Below are 27,197 nucleotides of genomic sequence, written 5' to 3'. Positions count from 1 at the left end.
GGAGGGGGATTAAATGTTCTGAAACACTAGTCTATGCCTTTTTCTCTGAGAAATCCTTTCTTCACCCCTCCCCGCCATGAGAAGGGAGAAGGAACTATACTTCTACCAGAAGCTGTAACTAGACTGCTACCCTGGCTGCGACTGGCCCCATGATAAACCAATGCAGATTCTCCTGGGAATTTAGAATTGGGATTCAGTAAAGCCTCCAGTGCCCATTTGATCTCTTGAACTAAAGACATGGAAAACTGGGTCAGGGCTGCTATATTTAGCCATGTGTACCCAGAGGAACAGAGATGGCCAGCATGACAAGAAAAGAACAAAGCAAAACCAAAGGGAGAAGCAGACACAAACGTCTCTGTAAGTGTACAGTGGCAGAGGGTGTGGGTTAGGGACAGGGGCCTGAGTATGCAGGATAGGAGAAGGAACGAAAAAGAGGAAAAGCTTCCTCGCCTTTTGATGGTTTTCCAGTCTCTCCTGACGTCTGGCCATACCCAGCTTCTACCCATGGGATCTGAGATGGACACCTGTATCTTCATAATAATCATCTTTTTCATATGCTTAAGTTATCTTGAGGGGGTTTCTGTTATATAAGATCAGAGAACCTCACCTAAGCCATTTGGCTCTGTGGAGCTTTTCACCTAGGGCTGTGACTTTTTTCTATTTGCCAGTCTTGGTCATTAGAATCTGAGTTTCCTGATAAATTAGGAGTTCCTAAAGCCTAAGAGAATGCCAGGGAAGGAAGTCAGAGATTGAACATTTAACTGGGCTAGGGTCACCTGTCCTATGTTTCCAGGGTACTTTGCGCTGTTGTTTTGTTATCCACTTAGGACACAATTCTGTTTTCAGTCAGCTTGCTCCTTCAGGGCACTGAATATCTCCAGTGTTTAAAATGATGCCAAACACAGTATATGCTCAATAAGTGTGTAATGAATGAAAAAATGAAGGAATGGTGGCTAACTGCCCAACGCCATCACCCTGGTGTAGACCCTCGTGAGATGGATTATTGAAGCTAATCTCTTTGATTTTCATTTCTTCCATCTCCAATTCACCTACTACTCATTTTCAGATAAGTATTCCTAAAACACAGCTCTAAATATATCACTCATATCCCTAATTAAAACCCAGTAAAACCTCTTCCTTGTTTAATTTTGTGCAAACTCCTCATCCTGGTGTCCAAAACTCTCCATGATATCCTCCCTTATACCAACATTCTAGATCAAATCAGACTGCCTCTTCTCTAAAGATATTCTGTACTTTTAACACCTTTGCTTTTGCTTCATGCTATTCATTCTGCCTAAAATGCCCTTCTCCCCCAATTTCCTGCTCACTTTTTAAGGATACCTTTCAAATATCTATTAGGCTTTTCCTTATTTCTCTGATCATATACATACTCTCTTTTCTTTGAGCTCCATCAAAGTGGACTTGCTTCTGGCTTGCATTACAGTTATTTATATGCTTGTTTTATTCCTTCTTGCTAGATTTTCAACTCCTGAAGACAGGGACTGTATCTTATTCAGCTTTGTACTGATCGATAAGTATGTTTAGTATGACGAAGATATGCCACTTAACATTCATATGTGCTAATCACAAAATGACAAATAAAATAATGAATATCAGCATGGTTTAACTAAGAATCCTTTTTTTTAAAAAAAAAATAAGGATTCTAACACTAAACGATGAAAGGAAACCAAAAAACAACAATAAAAGTAAAGAAAATATAGCACAGTGGTTAGAAGCATAGACTTTGGTTCAAGTCCAGATTCCTTACTAGTTATGAGCCCTGGGCAAATCACTTAACCTATTTCCACCCGTTTCCTCCTCTGTGGCTAATAATATCTACTTCATAAGGTTGTGGTGATGATTAAACCAGTTAATATATGCTCAGAACAGTATAAAGCACATAGTCATGTTGTTGTTAACAATATTAATTATTGACTACTAGTGATATTACTTTTTACTGTGCTCTTTATATTTGAAATAAGATGTTCCAATATATTCACATGACAGTCATCTTGCATCGGTAATTAGATTTGACATAATAAATAATGATACTGCCTTGCTCTTATGCTCATGAAAGTCACAAATGTCTTCAAAAAGAAGTCATTATACTTCGTACCTGCTTTTCTTTTACGTCTCTGTCAAGTAATTCATACATTTATAGACCAAACTTAGGCCACCTGACAACTGAACCCACTGTTCATCACAACTGTGCTTTTGTTTTGGGATCAGTGTTACCGACTTCTCTGGTAGCATCTCTTTCAGATACTGGCCACGCTCCATCTCTAGTGTATGCTTTTTGGGTTTATTTGAGGGTTTTCTGGAGGGAGAATTGTAAACTAGATTTTAAACAACAGCAGCACCATCCTCTGAAGTGAAGCCTGACGCAATTAGTGATCATTTTAAAAGGCCCTTGACTGCCTTTCCTCATTGTCCCTGTGAACTCATGACTCTTTCTTGAATGTTTCAAAATAATTACCTTATTTTAAAAAAGTCTAGGCTAGTTCAAGGGGGAAGGTAGATAGGCAGGCAAAGAAACAAGCAAGGTAAGTGGTGTGGCGTTTTGAAAAGCCAGTACTGACTGTGGAGACAAAACCCTTGTATGTGAACCCTTGCTCTGCCACATATTAACTGCTGGCTCCAGTATCCTCATCTATGAAAAGACAATGATACCCAGCTTCCTGAGCGATGACGATTAAGGAGAATATAACACAGATGAAGTATCTAGCCTAAAGTGTGCATATAATAGGCAAGAATTTCTCCCTAAGGTTTTTTTTTTTTTGGTCAACTGTTTTTATTGATTTTTAAAATTTTATTTATTTTTATTGAAGTACAGTTGACTTACAATATTGTGTTAGCTTCAGGTGTACAGCACAGTGATTCAGTAATTTTTGCAGATTATATTCCATTATAGGTTATTATAAGATACTTGATATAATTCCAGTGTATATATCCTTGTTGCTTATCTGTTTTATATATAGTAGTTTGTATCTGTTAATCCCATATGCCTAATTTTCCCTTCCTAAATTTTTAAGCAAGAATTTTTGCCTACAAGGAACTTGAATAAGTAACATGCAACTATATAAGCAACATCTACAAATGTACCATAAGCCTGGACTGTGGAGAGATTTTAACTGAAAACTACAAACGTAAGTGTTGAAAATCTTCAGGTTTCCCTTTGGTTGAATGTTGAATAAACAGTAAAGGATATAATTAGCACTTCAAGGACTAATCTATTAGTATTAATAGATTACTAGCAACACAGTGCAAGTGCTATTTGGGTTCACCACTGTGTGGGCAATTATAACCGTGGCATTGTTAGCACTTCTGGCCAATGTCAGAAGTAACAAAATATCACAGGGTTTCTGACTGTAAATTGCAAAAAAGACACAAGGAATCCCAGCACTGGGAAGGATTTTCAATAGCTCTGCCTTAGGGTAGAACTATTCCTAAAAGCTAGAATCATCAGGGATGGAAATTTCACAATATTCCTTAATCAAGAATTTAACATCAAGAAGCCATATGTGTGTATGTGTGTGTGTCTTGAATTCATAATACAAATGGATTAATTTCTTATCTGTCAATAATAACAGAGAACACAGCTCACACAAATTCTCACTCTTCTTACTAGACCAAGAATCATGGTTATTTAGAGCTTTCTGATAGGTTCAACTATAAAATTCTGTTACTGCCCTCACTCTTTTACTTAAGTACAGTTATAATTATCAGGACAACATTTTTATTGTATCCAAGAATTTTTTTTCTCCCTATAAAAAGTCTGACGTTAGTTTTTATGTCAAGGCTTTAAAAGAAATTCATAGACTGTATCCTTACCTAATATGTCCAGTTGGCGTAATCTGGTACAATTACATGCTAGTTCTTCAATGTCTGTGTCACACACAGACCTGTTAGCTGTAAGAAAGAGTTTCTGCAAGTTTGGAAGCTGGCGTGCCAGTTTGGCAAAGCAGCCGGTGCTGCTCTGCAGAGTAGGGCACCATCCGAGGTCAAGTTCCTCCAGAAGTGGACACCCAGAAGCCAGCTCTGCTATCCCGTTCTCAGTAATGTTCTTACATCTCCACAGATCCAGAGTCCGGAGTTTTTTACACTTGGCTCCTATCATGCTAGCTATCACGTCATAGTCTTCAATCTGGAAATCAAATAATTTCAATCTTTCCCACATTATGCTCAGAAACACAAACTGTTTTGAGCATGTTAAAGCATTCTTAATCATCTCCTGTTGTTTGCTTCTGTGCAAACGTACCCACATTGTCATTAATATAGATCTGCCCACTCATCTCACAGATCTGCCACGGTTTCGTAAAACAGCGAGAGTAATCACTTACTTAAAAATCCATTTAACAGAATTCCAGACAGAGGACGTTAATGAATTAAATCCCAAAGCAGTCTGAAATCCTCAGTCCCTCTTAAAGAATTTGAGGATTATGTATTGTCCTTGTATGTCTCCCATTTTGACCGTGCTGTTGCTACTTTGATATATGTAAGATCTCCCTGATAAAGGTATGCACTTGGCTAGGCTCTAAAATAGTAAGTGAATATGCTGATGGTACTAATAAGGATACTAGTTTTGGGTTAAATGAGGCATTTGGTGACTGAAAATGCAACCTGAAAAATAATTTAGATTGTGATAAGTTAGCTGCTGTCAGTTATTGGAGGCGTCCAATGATTTACCTCATGATCGTGGGATAAGCTTCTACTATTCAAGAATTTAAACATTTCAGTTCATGGGCTTTGAATGTTTTAATAATGTTTCTTTAAACAGATTCTTTTAGGAGTTTCATTTGATTTTGTTATAATCAGGTATCAGCATTATCATCAGAAGTCAAAAGGAAACAAAACAGCAAACATTTCCAATGATTACTTCCTTTTGTTCATTTGTTTATTCATATTTTCATCTACGATGTGCCAGCATCACTCCAGATACTAGGAGCAACAGTGAATCAAAAAAAAAAAAACCGACTGTGTTCACATTTCTTGCAAAGACATACAGACAAATAAATGAGCAAAATAAATTCAGAGAGTGATAAGTAAAACAATAAAACAGGGTGACACAAGAGTGATCACAGTGGCAGAGGTTGAGGGAGTGGTGGCTGCCGGGGTCTCCGGGAATGAGCGTGGCTCATTCAAGGAACAGAAATACGATGGGTACACGGCCCAAGGGGAGTGAGAGAGAGGGCAGGCTGTGAAGCCAGAGAGCTACGCAGGGGCCAGGCCATCAGGCCGTGAAAGACTTTGAATTTTTATTTTAACTATAAGGAGATCAATGGAGGGTTTGAAACAAATATGATTCACGTTAAAACAAAAACCCCTCTGGACTCTGGAGGATGGTCTAAGGTGGGTATGAATGGAGGAGGAAGCCCAGTGAAGAGGCCTGCACTAGCACAGAGGAGAGATGCCGGGTCTTGGATTAAGGTGAAGCAGTGGCATTGGAGAAGTGGACAGGTTGGGGGCTATATTTTGAGTCAGAACCAAAGAGCTGACAGGTTAGATACAGTGGTGATGATTTCTAAGGTTCTTCAGGAACAATCATGCAGAAGACCACGAGAAATCGATTTGGGTAAATACAACTATCTTCTTAAGTGAGTGGACCCAAACAGCACAAAACTGTAGCTTTGATCATTAGTGCAGCCAGTTAGCCTCTTTGGAAAGAAGCAATTTAAAAACTTTCCAAAACCCATGATTCTGATTGCTATTATTTTGATAGTCAAAAATAAAATATCAAATGAATCATCCTGCCTTTTGGTCAGCTGACAGGAAAGAAACTGAAATAAACATGGTATTAAAGTATCAACCAAGAGCTGTCTGTGTTACTGTCCTGGTGAACCCAGACCTGCTGTGAAGAACAGTCCTTCTGTGACAAGTATGAAATGTTTCAATCATCACGTTATTAGCAGTATCAGCAACATTAGCAGTATTTCTGAACTTTGAATGTCAAGTCCTTAAAACTTCATTTCCTGGCAAATAAATATCAATTGTAACAATACTATTGGTAACTACATACTTTAATTTAAAAATAACCTATTTATCTAAAGTAGCATTTCCCATACCATATTTCATAATAATAGATGTAACATGAAAAAATGCGTTCATTAGTCAGGTAAAGTTGGAAAACACTGGTTTAAGCAAAGGCAAACTGTTTCTTTATTGTAGGACATACAATTGAAAACTCCAGGGGGAGGAAATAGGAGCATCGTTTACTAATTTAGACCCAGAATTCCTATTCCCTCTTCTTTCCCCCTACAATACACAACTTTTTCACTTGAATATCTTTTAGGACTAATGTTCCATAGGTCAACTTTGGAAAATGCTGACTTCAACTATACCAAATTCCAACTATAAACATACATAATTCCAACTCTAAAGTGTCTGTGATTAGAGGCCTGCTTTTCTAGAGAATGCTGCTCTAGGTTATGGGGAGGTAATTAACAGGCAGAATAAGATACCTCTGGCCAAAGACAAAGCAGGGTCCTTACCAATCTAAAGAAGGCAGGCTATCAATAAGCAAAGTCCAAGTGACAGTAACTGGTTGGTGTGTTGTCACAAAGTGCCATGGAGTGTCACCGAGCCCATCTAGAAGAGCCACTAGAAGGACCCAACAGAAGCCCATGAAATGGCTTACTAACGTAAGAAGTTGACCAGAAGGGAAACCTAATGCTGAGTTAGTGGGCTCTCAGATTGTTTCCAGAGACCGGGTTGGGCCTGAGCCCATACATGGGGTTTAATAAGGCCTAAAAACTTCTCTGATCTTGCAACCATCCTGCTTATTCAGGTCTTCCTAATAAGTGGATGCAAAACTGGAATGGTTTAGGATCTCCTGAATCTGCTTTGGGTATGGGGGGGCAGGTAAGAAAATAAAGAGGAATGGATCGCTCCACAGTCAGTTACATTGGGAGATGCATTTCCTGTGAGTGTGCACGCACACACGCACACAGGCTCACACGTGTGCACACACGCGCACACAGAGTTCTACTGTCCCTTGAGTGTCAGTCTTATTTATTAACCATGTAATTTAGTTGAAAAACATTTAATTCATCCCATGAACTCTTCCAATGACATATAAATTATAATTTTATATCTGAAAGGACTTTCAAGATTATTTATTCCAACAGTCCCTAGGCTTTTGGATTTCACAGACCAGTAACGTTTCAGAAAAATTAGTTCCAACATAGGTTGGTGTCCATCTTTTCATCTAACTCAGTAAGGACAGTAAAACAAACAAAATAAACCTATCTACTATCATCAGCATTTCCAGAAAATAATCTCTGAACTCAAAAACTAAAATTAGCTTTGTGAAAAACTTACCAGACTACTGGCATTTGGGTATGATTGATATATTACTTTGTAAAGAAGCCCAGAGAGTTAAATAGCTTGTCTGAGATAACATCTGGCTTGAGGCAGAACCACACTCTTTGCAGCACACTATACTTCTTTTCTTGTTCTCACAGATAAATAATGTCAATGCTTCAAAGACAAATTCTCCCATTTAAGAAAAATGTTTTAAAGCGGGTTGCACATAGTTATCCATAAATCTGAAAAGCTGTGGGTGGGTGTGGGGAGGGTCAGGATAAAAGTCACCCATGGGAAGAAAAAGAGAAGCAGCAATTGAGAATAAAGAATTTTCAAATACTTACCATGACACAACTACCCAAACTGAGGTGCTGAAGCTCTGAACAGAAGTTCAAAACGCTGAGCAGGGCTGTTTGCTGCCATCAGGAACCACATCAGAGGCAAATAAGGAAAGGACAAGAAAGTGAAACAAAGAGAAGAGGTCAATTAGACATTAAAGGCTGTCACTGCTTTTCCTGAAATAGAGCTCAAAACCTCGGTTACAAATACCACAAATGCCATTTAATGAGTCCCCAGGTGTTCGCACCATTGATTGGCTTGGAGTCAAGGTAATCATTACTCGTCTCCACGTAGTAAGTCGTCACTCTGTATATGATTTTGCATGCCCTAAAGACACCTATATTCCCTATGACCTCTCAGTGCATTTTCCAAACGTAAGCAATTTGAAAGCCTGGTGAAGACTGAACAAGACAAGCTAAACCATCCCTCCCTCCCTCAAAAAAAAAAAAAAAAAAAAAAAAAAAAAGCACCAAGGGTTGGTGACAACCGTAGAACAGCGGCAGCTCTGACATTCACTGATCAGCTGCAAGGCTGATGGAACTGCCAATAGCCACCCCAAATCAGGATTGAGCCGGTGACTTTAATGTCAGAGAATTCTCTTTGTTGACAAGGATCCCAACAACCATCGAGCACCTGTCACTAGCAACATGCTGACCGAAACATGCACTTTCTAGTCATGTTCCTGCCATTTCAGCCCATCCATCCGGTGCAATGGAAACGGTCTCACCACTAAAGAAACCCAAAGGTGTCCGAGACTGCTACATAATCGTGGTTCCTGAAATACCTCTGAACAGTAAAAATTTCACTTGATGACATGCCTGCCATGAAAAATTTAAAAACGAGCAATGCAAAGCATTCAGATTTCTAGTTTTTCCTTTTATAAATTAAAAAAAATACTACTCAAACATGTGGCAAACTTTCTAAACATCTGAACTAAATAAATCATATCTACCAAAATTAAGATGATATTATACAGCCTCTGTTTAATCTATTCCAAGTGTTCAGAAATGAAAAAATTATCAGTTGGGGAGGGATTGAAGAATGTGCCAATGACAACACAAAACATTTATTCAGATTCCTGTTGAGAAAATAAAGTAACAAAGTACTTCATTTAAAATAGGGCAAAAATAAAATAATAGTAGTTATAATAGGCCCTAGATTGGTACTAAACTTAAGACTAATTGTTTCACTGTTGTGCATTTTTAAAAATTTAAGCAAAAAAAATGTTTATATTGATTTTATGCTTAAGTTTCAACATAACTTATAACATTTATAAGACAATGCCATGCAGCTCTCAGAATGTTGACATCAGAAGAGGTATATGAAGATAAGTTAAGTTTCAGATTCTCCATAATACTTAGCTATTTTAACTTACTGATGGGAAAATGACATTAGGTTTGTTTTTATTAAAGTACCAGATCTTATCACAAGGTTGTTTTATAAGATTTTCCCGGAGCAAGATCCAGAACATAGTAGAGAATTTTTAGAGACGATCCCATATATTCTTGTGGATAAGAAATTTTAAATAAAAAAAAATACATATACATACACCTCATTCATGATTCATGGAAATTGTTTGGTCATTTATTTTTAAATTACTTACAGTGAAGAACCTCAAATATGCAGACAAGTATAGAGTCCAAGACAATAAACACCCATGTAGTCACAACTCAGATTTATCAAATCTTAACATTTTGCCTTCTTTGCTTATCTACTGTATTTGTGTATCCCTCCATCCATTCACATACTTTCTCAGAAGTGACCTTTATCATGACTCAGGGTTTAAAAACATGCTTGAAAATTACATAACTTTACTATACATTATGATCACTTTTGAATTAACATTCTCATAATTATGTATCTAGAAAACACCTATGTAAGGGTAGATGCATTCTGGAGGAATTTCAAGTCGTAGAAGAGGAATCCATGGACTATTATACTTATTCGGGCAAATATTTTACAATAACTTACACAGTCTGCATATTAAATTGAGAATTAAAAATTCATTTAGTAGTAGAATTATCATTTTTCATTCCTACCTTAAAAAAGGAACTAACATAGAACGTAAGAGAGTCATATTGAATACCACACATCTTTGCTAAGTAAGAGATGTGAGATCAAATGCTGAGACCAAGCTATACGGGGATAAGGATGACCTTACCGTTAGGGATGCTGTGAGGAATGTAACAAGGAGTCAAATAGAGATAAATAAAAGGGTTGACTGGTAGCACAGAGGTGAGCAAGCACAAGTTAACAGTTTCCTGACTTTCTCCAGCAGAGCTCACGATAAGCCAGAGACTGTGGGAGTACCCAGGTATACAGCACACATCTATAGATCAGCTTGCAATCTCTCCAAATCCAGTTAACCAATGTCCTCCTAGAATATCTTTAGTATCTTCTTTCTCTATGCTATTAGTATTCAGAATTAAAGTACTACTATTGATGCTAAAGCAAAAAGGAGAAACTACCTCTTCACTTCCAGACATAAAATGACCTGATTTTAGAGACCACAGTCTCAGTGATTTAGAGCAGTTGAGAAAATACTGCTCATGGGCCAAATTCAGCCCATTGGTTGTTTTTGTAAATAAAGTTTTATTGGAACATGGCACACCCATTCATTTATGTATTGTTTATAGCTGTTTTCACACTACAACAGCAGGGCTGAGTAGTTATGACAGAGACCATATGGCCTGCAAGGCCCCAAATATTTACTATCCAGCCCTTCGCAGAAAGAATTTGCCCACCCCCAACTTAAGAAAACAATTCTACCTTAACGAGTACTTGCATCACTTTTACCCTTGTAGAACACACATATAGATGGATTAAACCTATATTAAGCGTACTATAAAAAAAGGTATTCAGAAATAAAAACTGAACAATTTTATGAACCTCTTACTTAAGACTTAAGATATCTTTTAGCTTCCCAAACTGACAAATTCTGCTGGTTAGACCTGTAAAATTCAATATAAGCACAAGAGTAGCTCTATAAAATTAAAACACAATTTAAATAGTTAGCAGCTTTAATAATGCAGTGCAGCAGATTCATTTTCAAATGAGTTTGCAATTTTTAAACAAAGGCCAACCTTATTTAAATCACTGTGGAACTGGAGTCACTAAGAAGTGACTGGCTCCATGTTAATTTCTTTTACAGAATTTTCAAAACACACTCTAGGTGAAGCTGGCACCTGGTAGCAGGATTTATGTTCATAAAGAAAGAATCCTTTGGGGACTTCCCTGGTGGTCCAGTGATTAAAAATCCGTCTTGCAATGCAGGGGATTCCCGTTTGATCCCTGGTTGGGGAACTAAGGTCCCACATGCTGCCGGGCAACTGAGCCCGTGCGCCACAACTAGAGAGCCTGCGTGCCACAACTACTGAGCCCGCATGCCACAACTAGAGAGAAGCCCATGCATCAAAATGAAGAGCCTCTGTGCTGTAACTAAGACCTGACGCAGCCAAAATATAAATAAATAAATATTTTTTAAAAAGAAATAAAGAATCCTTTTATATTCAACCTAAAATTTACCTACTAACCCTGTTCAGCAGCCTCAAAATCCAACGGGTAACTATTAAGTTATAGAGAATTATTATTGCCTCTACTTGTTACAAGGAAATTTATTAAGAGGTAAAAGAAGGCAGGAATTCAAATTTTCATTGACAGCTTTTTAAGAGATGCTACCCATAAAGTTCAAAATCTCCTATGCTCCACACTACTAACGTGCTAAGCAAAAATACTTAATAAAAGGATAACTGATACTTATTATACTCACATAAATGGTTTAGATATTCCAGATTTGTAGCTTAGTAGAGTTATAATTATGCATACCATGTACATTTTATAATGAGACCTTACATAAACCACATATGCAATACTGTGTTCATATTTTATATTAATACAGGTTTATAATTATTATAATTAATTAATAACTTTTGCAGTTAAAAATTAATTGTTGCTTATCTTTAATAAAGAATACAACCCTAGGGCTTCCCTGGTGGCGCATTGGTTGCGCGTCCGCCTGCCGATGCAGGGGAACCCGGTTCGCGCCCCGGTCTGGGAGGATCCCACATGCCGCGGAGCGGCTAGGCCCGTGAGCCATGGCCGCTGAGCCTGCGCGTCCGGAGCCTGTGCTCCGCAACGGGAGAGGCCACAACGGAGGGAGGCCCGCATACCACAAAAAAAAAAAAAAAGAATACAACCCTTACTTGTAACACTCAGTATAGGAAGATAGGCTCCCAAGTCTGTATATCTCTACTCTAAGTCCTGATTCCTAAGGACTTCCCTGGCAGTCCAGTGGTTAAGCCTCTGTGCTCCCGGGACTTCCCTGGTGGCTGAGTGATTAAGACTCCACTTGCCAATACAGGGGACACGGGTTCGAGCCCTGGTCTGGGAAGATCCCACATGCTGCGGAGCAACTACGCCCATGCGCCACAAATACTGAAGCCCTCACCCCTAGGGCCCGTGCTCCACAGCAAAAGAAGCCACCGCAATAAGCCCGCACACGGCAACAAGGAGTAGCCCCCTCTCCCCGCCAACTAGAGAAAGCCCGCGCACGCAGCAACGAAGACCCAACACAGACAAAAATAAATAAATAAATTTATTTAAAAGTAAAAAGACTCCGTGCTCCCAATGCAGGGGGCACAGGTTCCATCCCCGGTTGGGGAACTAGGATCCCATATGTTGCATGGCACGGCAAAAACAAACAAATAAATAAACCACGATTCCTAGAAAGCATCTTAAAGAAATAGATAAGTTTATATATCACAGACATGCACCAGCTAAAACAGAGACTAGGGACATCACCTGATCACAAGTATACTTTCACTGATGCTATATTTCAAACATATCACAGCAATAACTACAAGTAATGAGATAGGATTTTATAAAAGTATGTTCATTAAATGAAAATTTATAAATTTACATAAGAAATACCACCAAAGAAATCGTAAGAACACAATTCTCAATTATTGTAATTTAAGATCCATCTACATATATGTATGAATTTCTCTTTCTCTAATTTAATTTTTTTTTGCCCCAGTGTTCCAATCTCTAAATTTGGGGAAGGGAAATATAGAATAAAAGTTGAAGTATTTTAAGACCTATTTAAAGTACTTGAAACTAACTATCTTTAGAATATTTCAATTCAATTACTTTATAGATATTTGCTATAATTGTTCTTTTATACAGTTTAAATATACAATATGGTATAGTTTATATACTGATACATAATCACAACTTGAAAATAATATTGTCTTTTATAGGTTAAACCTGAAGATCAGCCCTGTGGTGGAAAAGTTAAGACTTCTGATTGTTCTCTAAAAAGAGAATGTTCAAGATCATAAATGACATAAATTAATAAAGCTCTTATACATGCCTTTGAGGAAAAAAAAGGAAAGTTCTCTAAACCTAACTGTAGACATACCCTAGACCACAGTCTCAGAAATTTTAGTATAAGGTTCAAATAATGTGTTAAATTCCAAAAACCCATATGTGTGAAAGAACAAAACCTAAGACTAAATCACACACATGTGCCTTGCCCTGTAGTCTCCTTTCAGAGCCTATTTTTACCACTGTAGTGGATCTCTCCTATAATAATACAGTTGAATACATCTTTGCTCACAGATGACTAAACTGATCAATTTCCATATCAACCCGGGATGGATGATGGCAGAGATGTGCAGTCAAAAAGTCATGGCAGTTTGCACACCAGCTGGACTTGACTGTAACCTTATTGCCTATATAAAAGAAAGAAAGTTTTGATCAGAGGGGTAAGGGTTGGACCATCAAGGGAGCATAGGAATCTGAAGCACACATTGGTTGACACTATTTTCTTCCAAAAGCATGTCTTTCCTTCCTGTTAAGAGGATGGTATCAATCTGTTTTGTGTTGATGCCTTTAAGCATTTAAGTCACATAACTAACACTCACTGTTCTCATTCTGGACTCACCAGCCGGGTCTTATAACTGTAATTTGGTTTCCCCTGTGACATGCCAACAGTCAGAGAATGTGTTAATCAGCTATCTCTAATGAATGTGTCCTTACCAGGTAGATTTCTTATAGCCGGTATACTGGTTACTGTCATGAATGTGGATGATAATGAATCTGACCCCCAAGAAGCTTCTCAACTGTGACTGAATCACAGCCCATCATGCAGGTCACACACACTCAATCCCACCAAAAGCCTGGCACTTTCCACTGGCACTTCTATACAGCAATCCAGGATAGAAAAGAAGTATAGACCTATTCTTGCCTGGAGACATAAAGACTTTTAAAAGTTTGTTAGTTTTAGAATATAATATAGTGAAAGTTATTAAAATCTTAATTCTTGATTCTGTTTAAGAACAAAGTAATTATTAATATCTTTTGTTTTATATGTTGTCTAGCTAAACAAATCTGTCTGAAATGGACTGCCTTTTAGGTGACAGCTAATGACAGCCTGCATTAGCCAATTTAGGTGCCCAAAGTAGGTTCTTCCTGCTTCAATTGTTCGATCTTAGTTAATGATCAGCAGTGGCTCTGGTGAGAGGCCACTCCTTTCCTCAAGTCTGTTAAATGCACTTGCTCTACTAAAAGAAAGACCATCCCTGCTTCTACTTACCAACATACAGGAATGTGTTCTCTAAATCAAATAAGAACGCAGTCAGGAGAACACCATTATCTATGTGTCAGAAAGCAAATTCATGGCACTAAATCAAATCATGCTGTTTGCAAAGGACAGTTTATGTATCTTTTGTAGGAAAGCTCAGGTGCTTTCATTAACAGACAGGGTGGTATGCATTTTTACTTATATATTCACTCTGCTGAATAAACTGGCACAGAAAAAAGAAACTAGGAGGACAGTGTTGATATCCAACAGAAGTAAAGATCAGCTACTTTTGTTTGTCTTCTAGTTCATGAAGATGAAGGCAGTGGGGTCCTTGAAACTGTCGTCCCAGCCTAGTAGGCCAAGTAAACAGTTGCTGAACCACATTTATGGATTACTGTCATATACTAGTCCCCTACAATACCTATAATCAGTTTTTGCACTACTTCAGATTCTTTCAATTTATGCTCTATCATTCTTGAAGGGAGGCAATCAAAATTGGATGCAGGTGTTCCATTTATAACTCCAACTTTAAAAAAAACACTCTTGGTTTTCTTGTCTGCTGCTAAGCAACAGAATGACATTCTTACTGAGCTACCTATCATGCCCCATCTCACCCCCAACTTCAGATATTTTTTCTAAGCAACAGAATGTCATTCTTACTGAGCTACCTATCATGCCCCATCTCACCCCCAACTTCAGATATTTTTTCCCAAACAAAGAAAAGGTAAATAGGCTCAAATTCCTAACACTAATCCAGATTGTTTTAGACAATGCAAAGGACTTCTCTTGAAGTCACTTTTTATGCAATATGTTAAAAAGTTATCCTTATGCTATCCTTTGTAAGTTGTATTAGTTTGCTAGAACTGCTATGACAAAGTACCATAGACTGGGTAGCTTAAACAACAGAAATTAATTTTTACAATTCTGGAGGCTAGAAGTCTGAGATCAAGGCGTCAGCAGGGTTAGTTTCTTCTAAGGCCTCTCCTCTTGGCTTGAAACTGGCCATCTCCTTCCGGTGTTTTCATATGGTCTTCCCTGTGTGTGTGTCTGTGTCCTAATCTCCTCCTCTTATAAGGACACCACTCATATTGGATTAGGCCCCATCCTAATGACCTCATTTAACTTAATTACCTCTTGAAAGGCCCTATCTCCAACTACAGTCACATTATGCAGTACTGGGGGTTACGACTTCAACATATGAATTTTGGGGAGACACAATTCAGCCCATGGCACAAGTATTTACGAATAGGTTGCAGGTATATGTCCCTTCAAGGGTAAAAGAGAATTATATCTTCTACTTATTTTCAAATGGTTCAGGAAAAAAATATGCATATAGTAGGGAAATCTACTTTTTATGCAACTTTTTGTAAGTCTAAAATTATTTCAAAATAAAAGCTTTTTCCTTTTAAGTATTTAAAAGTCTATTTAATAAGTTAAATTTCTATAGCCCTCCTCTCATGAGAATACATCATCATGTATGGCTAAAGAAGTACTTGCAGTTAATGTTTATCATAAATAATAAGAATCTTGGGGTGGGATATGGAGGGTGGGAGGGAGGGAGACGCAAGAGGGAAGAGATATGGGAACATATGTATATGTATAACTGATTCACTTTGTTGTAAAGCAGAAACTAACACACCATTGTAAAACAGTTATACTCCAATAAAGATGTTAAAAAAGAAAAAAAAATAAGTATCTTGTGAATAGAGATGAAAAGGACTAAAGGTACTTAAAGTCTTTCCAATCATTATATACCTCACTCTACTATAACTACTTCTTTGTCACGGATGGTAGAAGAAACTAAGTACAACTAAAGTTCTCCTTCCTGTTTGTTCTAAGTTCCCATCTTTTGCCTAAAAGTCTTGCCTACACAATTCTAAAAGATCTACCAAATTCAGTAAAAAGAAAATTACTGCATTTAACCACTCATTTCACGAGTTATGCTGGGATCACGCAATAAACAGGGTCTAAATCTCAGCTTGAGGGTCATTTCTGTCTCTCCATCACCTAGTACTATCTTGTTTTTCACCAGGCATACATTTACTGCTCCACAACTGCTGAAATTCAACAAATATATACCCCTAACTCTGCAAAGAGGTTATTTAATGATTTTCTTTTTTTGGTTGATGTTATAAGAAGACATTTGCTATTTCTCTGAGGAAGCGATTTTTCATCACAATCTTAAACATACCTAAAGAAAGAAAAAGATCTCACGAAATAAACTAACAAAACAAATAGAACTATATTTCACTACTTTTTAGAGCTAAAAATTCTGGACAAATACAGTTCAAATATTTTCTTACAAGTTTTCCAAGTTGTAGATCCACCCACCCCTCTGCTTAGTTGATGTGGTTATTCTGCACAAAGACAAACTTATGCTTACTCACTTAGCAAATAAAGAAAAAATGAATTGACAAGCGAGAGTTATCACTCATTCATTCAACACAAGTTTACTGAATATCTACTAGATATAGTCACTACAGTGAATACCAGACACTGTTCTACGTACTGGTTGTAAAAAGTAAACAGTCAAACATGGTCCCTCCCATTAGGGAGTTTATAAGTTAGGAATGAACATTCCTTTTACCAGAAACAGATCATAAGTGTGAAAGCAGTGATTCGGCCTAAATCTCTCTTAGCACATGATGGAAAAGATATTCCTATTTAGGAAGACCTAAAAGAATACTTGACAAAGTTGGGAATGATTGTGTAGGACTATGCTGAGTAAACCTATACTATCATTTTCACATTTACATAAGTCCATCTAATTTATTAAGTGTGTTGTTGTTTACATGTACGACCTAATTTGGTCTTCTCAATAGCCTATGTGATAGGGTAAGGTTTTTTTTTAACAGATACATAAACTTTTAGCTTAGTCGAAGTGACTTACCCAAGCACATAAATCTTTCAAGTGGGAAAGCCAAGAGACGGACTGAGTTTTTTCATTCTGTCCCATCTGCCACAGATTGGTCACTTCACCCTCCTCTGACAGCCTCAAATGCTTCCCTCTGTCCCAACCGATTTCCCCATCAGTGAGGGGGCTTCCCCAGATGCGGGAATCTCTCCCCTGCTTCAGCTTCCCACCCCTCCACCCCCCGGGGTGCAGGTCCTGTCCCGCTTCCTCTCCTCCTCCTTCTCCCTTCTTTCTTTTGTCATACCCACTTATACGGGGATCTTTATAGTGTTTTCCAGTGTCCAAGGTCTTCTGCTAGTGTTTAGCTGGTGTTCTGTGAGAACGGTGGCATCTGTAGATGTATTCCTGATGCATCCGTAGAGAGAGATGAACACCACGTCCTCCTCCTCCTCCATCACCTTGGAACTCTCTAGGACTGAGGTTTTTTACACTGATCTCTGATACAGACCAAATAACAAATATCTTCCCAGCTGTTAAATTATCAAATAATGTCTGAATGAACACCCAGACCGCACTGCTAAGCAGTTTTAATCATACCTAAAGTCTGAACAAGATCCTACTGCTGCTTCCTCTCACTGTAGGGTACCAGCTATGGTATTAGCCAAAGCAGTAGAGCTGGGGAGAAAAATCTTAACGAGCCAGGCCAGGTCATAAAAGGCTGGGCTCAAAAATTGGTGACAATGACACGTGGGGCTTGTTTGAAGGTTGCTCTCACATAGTTGACTACCAAAGCAGCAATTAAGCAGTACAAATGAAATGCACTGGGATACAGCCCCAGTGTCTGACAAGGTTACACATGAGGCTCAGTGGTCAACGCAGCAGGCCTTGTCGGTAAAATGTCAGGTACAGAGAAGCCCAGTGCCCTGGGCCCACTGCCTGTTTCACCATCGGCTCAGGGAGGTGCCACATCAGCACACCAGGATCTACCTACCTGCATATAAGGCAATTCTGACCCTACTATAGTTTTGTTCTCCTGCATTCTCATTCTTATTGAGTAACCAGACCTGCAATATGTCTGACTATACCTAACCACTTAAGAACATACTACCTAGACATCAACAATGTACCACTTTACATGCTAAAATATTGGGGGAAATTATATGTACCAATGCTGCTCCCCACTACGGTGTAATATTGAGAGTTGGTCTATATATATAAACCATTTGCTTGAGGTAGTTCATTATGTATGGATTCTACAAGCTACTACTTAAATGATACTAAATGTAATTTGAATAACTGATATTATAAATTCAGAACTAAGACTTCAAACTAAGCTTGTTCATAATAAAGATAAAAGGCAAAAGTCCATTTGTCTATAGTAGATATTTTAGACTAGAAAATGTTTACAGAATATAACTTAATAGTTTGCATTTTACACTGGATCAAAATGTTGTGTATCTTATTTACAATGTTATATTTCCTTACCAATTATGGATTAGAAAAGGATTAAGTGGTAAAGAGAAAAGCTCTATTTTAGATAGAGGCAGCCTAGCTATTAGAATAACTACTATTCTATGCTCTTATGTATCTTACAATTTTCACTGTAACTCTGAGGCCACCAAATCTAGGTTCAAATCCTGACTCTAACTTATTGCTCTGTGCCCCTGGGAAATATTAATCTTTTGGGACCTTCATTTCATCATCTGTAAGATTTAAGAGTAACACCTACTCTCAATAGACTAGTGTAAAGGATTAAATAATATGTGAAATGTCTAGGACAGCAAACAACGTATTCAGTAAGTTTTCCCAAACTTTGGGACTAAAACCCAGGTCTCCAATGTCCTCTAAAGCTATATTCACTATGCACACAGATTTGCTTCAATCTTATAAAATGGCATAAATACATTACATTTATTAATGTAAATTATATATAGGCACATAAATATAACTCTACTACATCATAAATCTGACCTCCCTGAAGATTATACGCTATAATAGAGTCAATATTTTGAAATACTAATTTTTGCTTACTTTATAATTATGTAGTATTTAGAAAAACGAGGGTAAAAGTGGCACTGGATAATATGTATTCCTTTAAAAAAAAAGAAACCTCTCCCAGGAAGTTCAAATTCATATCTTCTTTTTCTCCTCATATATTTCCTTAGAGCCATCAGAGGCATCTGAAGTCAACTGCTATTCCTTCTTTCCAAGACAGTTTATAACATCTGAATGTACTGCCAGCAATTATGTGGAAGGTTTAGAGAGAAGCCAATCCCCTAAATCTTGTCTTCTCACTCTGTTTTCTCCCATCCACCAACATCATTGAGTGCAGGACTGAAGCAGTGAACATATGGAAGGGAAAAGGGGGTGACATAATGCTTTGCCTAAGTGACAAGGGAGGTGCTTATAGATTGATGCAAATACCAGTGCTGTGGCTTCTGTTTGTTTTAAAAGAGACCAGCTGATTGTGCTGTCTTTTCCCTTTATTCCTCTGAGTTACTTGGTGCCCGTGGGGGAGTCTGATGCAGATCCCAAGAATGACAAGATAACAGAAGTGAATAAAGTATAGGCAGAGAGACCTGGGAAGCTGTAAAAGTAAACACTGCCTGGGTAGGTTTTTCTCAATTTTGAATTTTGCCATTTATATCACTAAGATGACACTATTTTTTATTTTATTGTAAGTCAACTGTAGAACAATGAAAATCAATTTTATAATTTTTTCTATGTACTAAATGTCAGAAAAATTGTGTAGGGTAAATTTATAAATGATTTTATGGTATTTCAGCAGATAGACTAATAAAAACAAACTTTAATAGGTAGTAACATATGGTACAAACCAAATTTTACTTAATGCAGTCATACAGTGATTTCACATCTATGTTTAAGTAACTGAGGGAAGCTGAGCTGATGCTATTTAGACTTGGATACATATGTATAGGTCTCCACTCTTGAGAGATGAAATCTTCTCAATTCCTATAAATCACACTTTTTAAAAAATATGTAGTCATATTCTATCCGTTTCTTGGGGTAAATGGAAGAAAACTGTGGACTATGTAATGATTCCCTGACACTTAGATCATGTTAATTTACGACATTTCAAAAGCATCACAGGGAATATATTTTTACAAATCATCACAGATGTAAGATGCCTAGCAAGTTGATATAATTTCTTGGTTTTTACCCGATTTTTCTTCCTGAAGGTTCACTTATTAATGAACTATGCTACATTTCTTCTTAAAGTTAAATTTAATCAGAATATTTTAAAATGAGGCATCATCTTGCTCAGAGGATATCAGACACACAGAGCAATATAAAACAGTAAATACACCAGTATAAAGCAGGTGTGGCATAATTTCAGAATAGATAGGTCTACCCAAGAAAAGATAGCTGACAATTTTACACCCACATAAATGACGAGTCATTTCACCATAGACCAGTGAAAACATGGGCTAACACTATCTTTAAACTGGCATTCAGGGACAATAGTCCTCTCATTTTACAAAGAAAGAATCTTGGAATTTGAGGACTATATGAGTTAAGCTTGTCACTGGTAGGGCCAGAACTAGAATCAAAGTCTTCTTTCCAACAAAGCAGGTCACCAGTTAAACTCTAGGTAAAAATTTTGCCCCAAACCAGGAATACTATATTCAGACTTCCATAGATTAGTTTAAAAACTACGTCAAGCTAAAGATATCTACTCTGATCTACCAATAAAAAATGCTATATACCCAGATGGTTTTATAGATAAATTCTATCTAACAGATAATTCTCATTTGTTAAAGTTATTCCAGATCAAAGAAAAAGATGTCAATGTTACAAATCATTTTGCGAAGGTGTCATAATCTCAGCTCCAAACCTGATAAAATGGCATGAAAAGGAAAAACACAGCTCAATTTCATTGAAGAAAGCAGATGTAAAAAGTATTGGTAAGTCTTAACTCTTAAAGAATATTTACAATGAACCAGGTACTGCTGTAGACACTTTATATATACTAAATCAGTTAATCCTTATAACAACTCTTTGAAAGGCATACTATCATTATCTCCACTTTACTGAAGCACAAGGGGTCAAGAAACTTTCTCAAGGTAACATAATTCGTAAGTGATAAAGCTAGAATCCAAAATATTGGATTCTAAGTGATAAAGCTTGGCTCCAAAACATTAGGAAAATAACCCAGCTACTTATTAAGTTAAAACATGTAGGACAGGGGCTTCCCTGGTGGCGCAGTGGTTGAGAATCTGCCTGCCAATGCAGGGGATACGGGTTCGAGCCCTGGTCTGGGAAGATCCCACATGCCGCGGAGCAACTGGGCCCGTGAGCCACAACTACTGAGCCTGCGCGTCTGGAGCCTGTGCTCCGCAACAAGAGAGGCCGCGACAGTGAGAGGCCCGTGCACCGCGATGAAGAGTGGCCCCCGTTTGCCACAACTAGAGAAAGCCCTCGCACAGAAACCAAGACCCAACACAGCCAAAAATAAATAAATAAATAAATTTCTTAAAACAAACAAACAAAAACATGTAGGACAATTATACTGCAATAAAGATGTTAAAAAAAAAAAACATGTAGGAATTACCGCAGGAATGTAAGGACTATTCAACATGTCATTATATTAATAAATAAAAGAAGAAAAAAGATCAGTGTGGTAATGGAGGCTTTAAAATTTTTAAATACAATATACATTTTTGATAAAAATATTCTTAATCAAATGAGAATGATAAAGACTACTTATCAGAAAGAAACATCAAACAATATATAAAATTAGTAAGCTACATGAGGAATTTCTATTTAGTTCACTAATGAAGTTCCAGTGTCTAGAGCAGTGCCTGGCACGTAACAGGCATGCAGATATTTGTTACATAAATATTAAAAAAAGAAAAAAACATTCCCTCTATATTAGAAATGCAACTGGTATACCTATTGTGACTCTATTATTCTACGTTGTTTATGAAGTTCTACTTAATGTAGCAACACTTTAAACATTGGAACAGAAAGAAAAAGTATATTAATTTCCAGATTATATAACTGTATCATTAGAAAACCCGAAAGACATAAGTTATTAGAACAATTATAAGCATTCAGTAAGGTGAGCAAATACAAGATAAATATACAAAAACCTAATTTTTCTTTATATTAACAATAACCAATTAAAATTAGATAAAAGAAAATAGTATCTGAGACTAAAAATTACAAGGGTTAAATTTAACCAGAAAGGTTTCACAAAACCTAAGTGAAGAAAACTATAACATGTTCTTGGATGTAAAACAAGACCTATATGAACAGATAGGAAGCCTTATTAAAGAGCAAAATGAAATATAATAAAGGCACTGCTAATAAAATCCTTGCTGAAAGATATATCTGAAAGAATAATACACAAGGATTTTTTTTTAAGTTTAAAAAGAATAGAGAGGAGACTTTCCTAACACATAGTAAAACATACTACAAAACTGCCATAGTAATATTATTACTCTTACTACTGTTATTAGTAGCTAATATTTATTGAGAGTTTACTATGTATTCAGCACCCTCTAAGTACATTACTGTAATGAATTCTCACAATGACCCTATGAGATCTGTATTTTTATTATCTCCACTTTAGATATGAGGAAACAGAGAGATTGAATACTTGGCCAAGGCAACATTCAAGACAGGCAAGGGGTCACTAGAGTGGGGTACACCATTTTGGAAAAGTAATTTGGCTATCTTATGCATTCATTTAAATATTTACTGAATGGCCAGTCTTTACCACATATGATACTAGATACCAGGAACACGGCAATGAAAAAGACAGACAAGGGTCCTACCTTCATGAAACTTATATCCCAATGTGAGGAGACAGGTGATAGTATGAAAACCAATAAGATAATCTCATAGTGATAAAGTTTCTAAAAAGAAAATACACTGTGGGTGATATGACAGAAGCAAACTAGAAGGGGGGGAGGGTTAGGTTTTATCAATGTCTAAGAAGCCATCTCTGAAAAAAAAATATTTAAGTTGGACATTGAGTTGAGAAGAGGGCAGCCATGTAATGAGCTGGAAGGATATTCCAGACAGGCAGAGGAGAAAAAGCTGTGAGCTGGGACTAGATCAGAATATTCAAGGAATAGAAAGAAGGCCAACATGACTGGAGTAGAGGAAACAAGTATATGGCAGGAAGTGGATGTTTATCACAGGGGCTCAGGCACATACTGTGACCAGATATACCACTTACAGAACTCTATCCTATAGCAATAATAACCGGTCCATAAAAAACTCTGTGCAAAATAATGTTATCGCTAGATGGTTTGTAAAAGAAAAACAGCTGGAAAAACCGACATGTTGACCATTTGGGGAACAGTTGAGTAGATTATGGTAAAATGTAATATGTATACATATAGCTGATCCACTTTATTCTACAGTAGAAACTAACACAACATTGTAAAGCAATTATACTCCAATAAAAAAAAAAAAAGAAAACAGTCAGGGGGTAGTATATGTAATGACCTGGCAAGATGTCCTAGAGCTATGTGAAAAAAAGCAAGCAGATCAATAAATATTATATGACTTCATTTTTCTTTAATGAGACTCCTAAACTATGTATTAGGGATTTTAACTCCAAAGTCTGGTCCTGGATAAACTCCACTTTGCTTCCTCCCATTCCAAGCAAATGTTCTCCTACATACTTTCCTCCCACCTCTTTCTCTAATTTATTCCCTGCCAGCATTTCGGCTCACCTCAGCCCATTGCTTGCTTCTTTACCTAGAAACATGAACAGCATTACAAAAATTCTAAGAGCACAGAGGATAACATTTTCTTAAAATGAAAAAAAAACACAACACAATAGACTAATTCTGAAATGACTGAACCAGCCAGCTCTAATGATTTTAGAATAGTCAAGTTGCATAATACACTTAAACTATTTGAAAATCAGAAATCACATTATTATGAGCAATTACAGGTAACTAAATATTCGGTTGGCTATTAACACTAGCAGAGGTGTAAATCTTACCTCTACTTTTGTTCGATAGAGAACGAGTCGTTTAAGGCCACATAATTTGGCAATGTGGTTGAAAGCTTGAGGTGGTAGTTTATCACAGGATGAGAGATTTAAGTCCTGTAGATTTAGACACATCTCAGAAATAATCTCCAAGCAAGTTTCATTAAGGAAGTGGCTGCAAGATAATTCAAGACGCACTAATTCAGATCCACAGACCTTCAGAAACCTGTAAAAACAATGTTCCATGTGAATTTCATAAAACTAAAAGATATTTTTTGCAAGTACTTTGGAATTATATCGACTTTAAGCAGACACCTTCAGAAGAATAGATTTCTATTAGGGAAAATAAAAAACTTGTTTCACTTAAATTCTCATTTACTGCATGCCAAAACAGGCACGGTTAGGCTAAAATATATCAACCTAAGAAGATAAAACGGATTCACATCACATAAAAAGTCAGCTACTGCTAAGTGGGAAATTAAGAAAGCAGAGGGTGTTTTTCTTCTACTTACCTGTAATTCACATCTGAGCTGGGAGAGCCAATAAACAAAACATAACAAAACTCTAAACTCTTGGAAGATATTTCTCCCTAAAGAGTACCCATTCAGTACTGGATAATTTATTTTGAATGTGGCACACAAAGTGCCATCTCTAAATGACCTCAAAACAAATCAGACTAGCCTCCTCTCAACTAAGAAAATTTCTGGGGTGGTTTAACTATACTGTTGAGATATGTTCCTTGTAACTGATACTATTTAATGCCTAGACTGATGTTGAAATTATTACAAAATATTCAATTGCAGCTTCACACAAAATACACAGAAATAACTTCATGTGGAGGACACAAAACCCTTTATCAGAGTAGTAATAACAATATTTATCTTCATTACATTACAGATGGGGGGAAAACAGTCCTTTCCATAATCATCATCTGATAATAAAAGTAAAATGTGAGCCTACGAGTATTCATATCCCTGAAACTTTATCAACAAGTGGTGCGCCTGTTTATCCCTTAAACAAGCGCACCACTCATCCCTGTCCAGGTCTCTTGACATCTTCTTGCCCATCTCAGTGTCCCATCAGTCACATACTGCTATTTTATTTATGCCGCATCTTTTTTTCTACATGATTTAATTATTAGCTTACAAATACACATGCGAAATAAAACTGACTAAATCAATCACTTATGAAAGTAAAGGAAGTAACACTGGACTTCTAAGTCAAAAGATGGATATTTTGCCCTGTTCCACCACTTCCTAGCATGTGACCTTGGAAAAGCCATTTACCCAAGTCTCAGCATTTCCTCAGATGTAGAAGGCAGACTAGAAATATGTTAACAGCATTCACCACCCTGTGGTTTTGAACATCCCACAATAATGTGAAAGCAGTTTGCAAAGACCAAAGTACCCCACGAACATTAAAATAAAAGTGAAATCTTGGCCAACACACATTCAAACAACAATTAAAACATTTAATTGCTACAAATTTATTTTAAATGTTGCAAATAACTCAGTAGCCCACACATCTTATTTATACCCAAACATCCAAGAACATCCCTTTATTCTTAATCCATTGCAGCGTATGTTCTGCTCTCCCTAAATTCATCCTTTCCTTTTAAAGTCCAAATTAAACGGCCTTTCTTTCCAGTCCTTGTATTACCTGATTTATTGTGGCATTTCACACAACCGCCCTCACCTTCCTTCAAATTCTCAGATAGTCCTCATGCTATCCCTCTCCTTAAATTCCTCCGACCTGTCTCACTGCTGTGTCCTTTGTATTATAGTAGCTAAATTGCCAGTTTGCACCAAGCACCTTAATTCATTCACTCAACAAATATTTATTGAGCTCCAACTATGACCCAGGCATTACTCTAGGCACTTGGAAGTTGGCAGTGGGCAAAGTTCCTGCTCTCATGGGGCTTACTTACATTTTGGTAGGAGAGGTCGACCATAAACAAATAAATTAAATGAGTAAAATTAATAGTATATTAGAGAGTGAAAAGTGCCAGGGAGAAAATAAAAGCAGAGAAGGACAACAGGAAGTGTCAAGGGTAGACAGGGTGGTAAGGGAAGCCTCATTGAGAAGGTGAATCAAGACCCAAAGGAAGTGAGGGGGTGAGCAAAACAGTTCCCTGGAGAAGCAGCACTCCAGGCAAAGGGAGGGGCAAACACAACAGCCCTGAGGCAGGACAGCTCAGACAGCCTAGAGTACGGAACGGTAGGGAGCAGATCAGAGAGGTAAGGGGCAGTTCAGAGTGTGTGTCCTATAAAGACTCTGGCTTTTCTTTTGAGGGAGATGGGATCCTCAATCATCAGAGGGTGTTGAGCAGAGGTGTGGCACAACCTACTTGTATTTTACCAGGGTCACTCCGGTTTCTGTGCGGAGAACAGACTGAAGGAGAGCAGGGGTAAAAACAGGGGGACCCTCAGGACACCACGACCATATTCAGGGAAGAGAGGATGGTGCACTGGATCCGGTGGTGGCACTGAATGTTGTGCTCAATATTCAGACTCAGGATCTATTTCAAAGGGAGGCAGTGTGTACTACATTATGACATACCTTCTTCATACTGAACTGAACCCAGGTTCACCTATTTCTCAACCATAATTTATTTTTCTGTTAACCACAGTTTCCTTACATACTGATTTGTTTACATTGAGTTTTATAAGGTGCCTCAAATCCTTCGGCAACTGAAACAGATTCTTGGTGTACCCAGTTCTTAGCATGATGTCAGGCATGTAGAAAACACTGGATGACTTTGTTGAATAAATCTTCCAATGGTGAAAATTCATTGAAGAATTTCAATTTCCTCTACTCTGGAACAGACTAAGTTTTATGGACTCAGAGAATTTTTCCCTTAAGAGGGTCAAACTCCTAAGAAATATGACAAAATTAACATTTTTACCTTACTCTGAGTATATGTCGTAGTTATGGCTAGTTCTTCACTATTTATAAGCTAGCAATCTAGAAATGAATGTAGGGTGTCAGAGATCTGGAGTATCCTATTTTTTTTTTTCTCGCAGTACGCGGGCCTCTCACTGTTGTGGCCTCTCCCGTTGCGGAGCACAGGCTCCGGACGCGCAGGCTCCACGGCCATGGCTCACGGGCCCAGCCGCTCCGCGGCATGTGGGATCTTCCCGGACCAG

At 37.5% G+C, this 27,197-nt stretch overlaps 1 protein-coding gene across 4 annotated transcripts in view; it reads right to left on the bottom strand.

Annotated features, from left to right (window-relative positions):
- Positions 1-27,197, bottom strand: part of FBXL4 (F-box and leucine rich repeat protein 4) — a 72,485-nt gene that overhangs the window by 1,323 nt on the left and 43,965 nt on the right. For 2 of the 4 annotated variants that reach the window (XM_028494631.2, XM_007114277.3), the window contains 3 exons: positions 24,064-24,277; positions 7,647-7,718; positions 3,832-4,144 (listed from right to left, as the gene is read on the bottom strand). In XM_028494631.2, coding sequence (XP_028350432.1) covers positions 3,832-4,144; positions 7,647-7,718; positions 24,064-24,277 — 599 coding nt within the window. Of the gene's footprint in view, positions 1-1,391; positions 1,581-2,007; positions 2,318-3,831; positions 4,145-7,646; positions 7,719-24,063; positions 24,278-27,197 lie in introns of those variants that run through there. The other 2 variants (XR_008618397.1, XM_055087611.1) reach the window with 2 other exon arrangements.

The sequence above is a fragment of the Physeter macrocephalus genome, chromosome 10 (assembly GCF_002837175.3).
Source record: "Physeter macrocephalus isolate SW-GA chromosome 10, ASM283717v5, whole genome shotgun sequence".
Taxonomy (NCBI): domain Eukaryota; kingdom Metazoa; phylum Chordata; class Mammalia; order Artiodactyla; family Physeteridae; genus Physeter; species Physeter macrocephalus.
The sequence above is the reverse complement of the archived record's forward strand: the minus strand, read 5'-3'. Positions and strand labels throughout refer to the sequence as shown.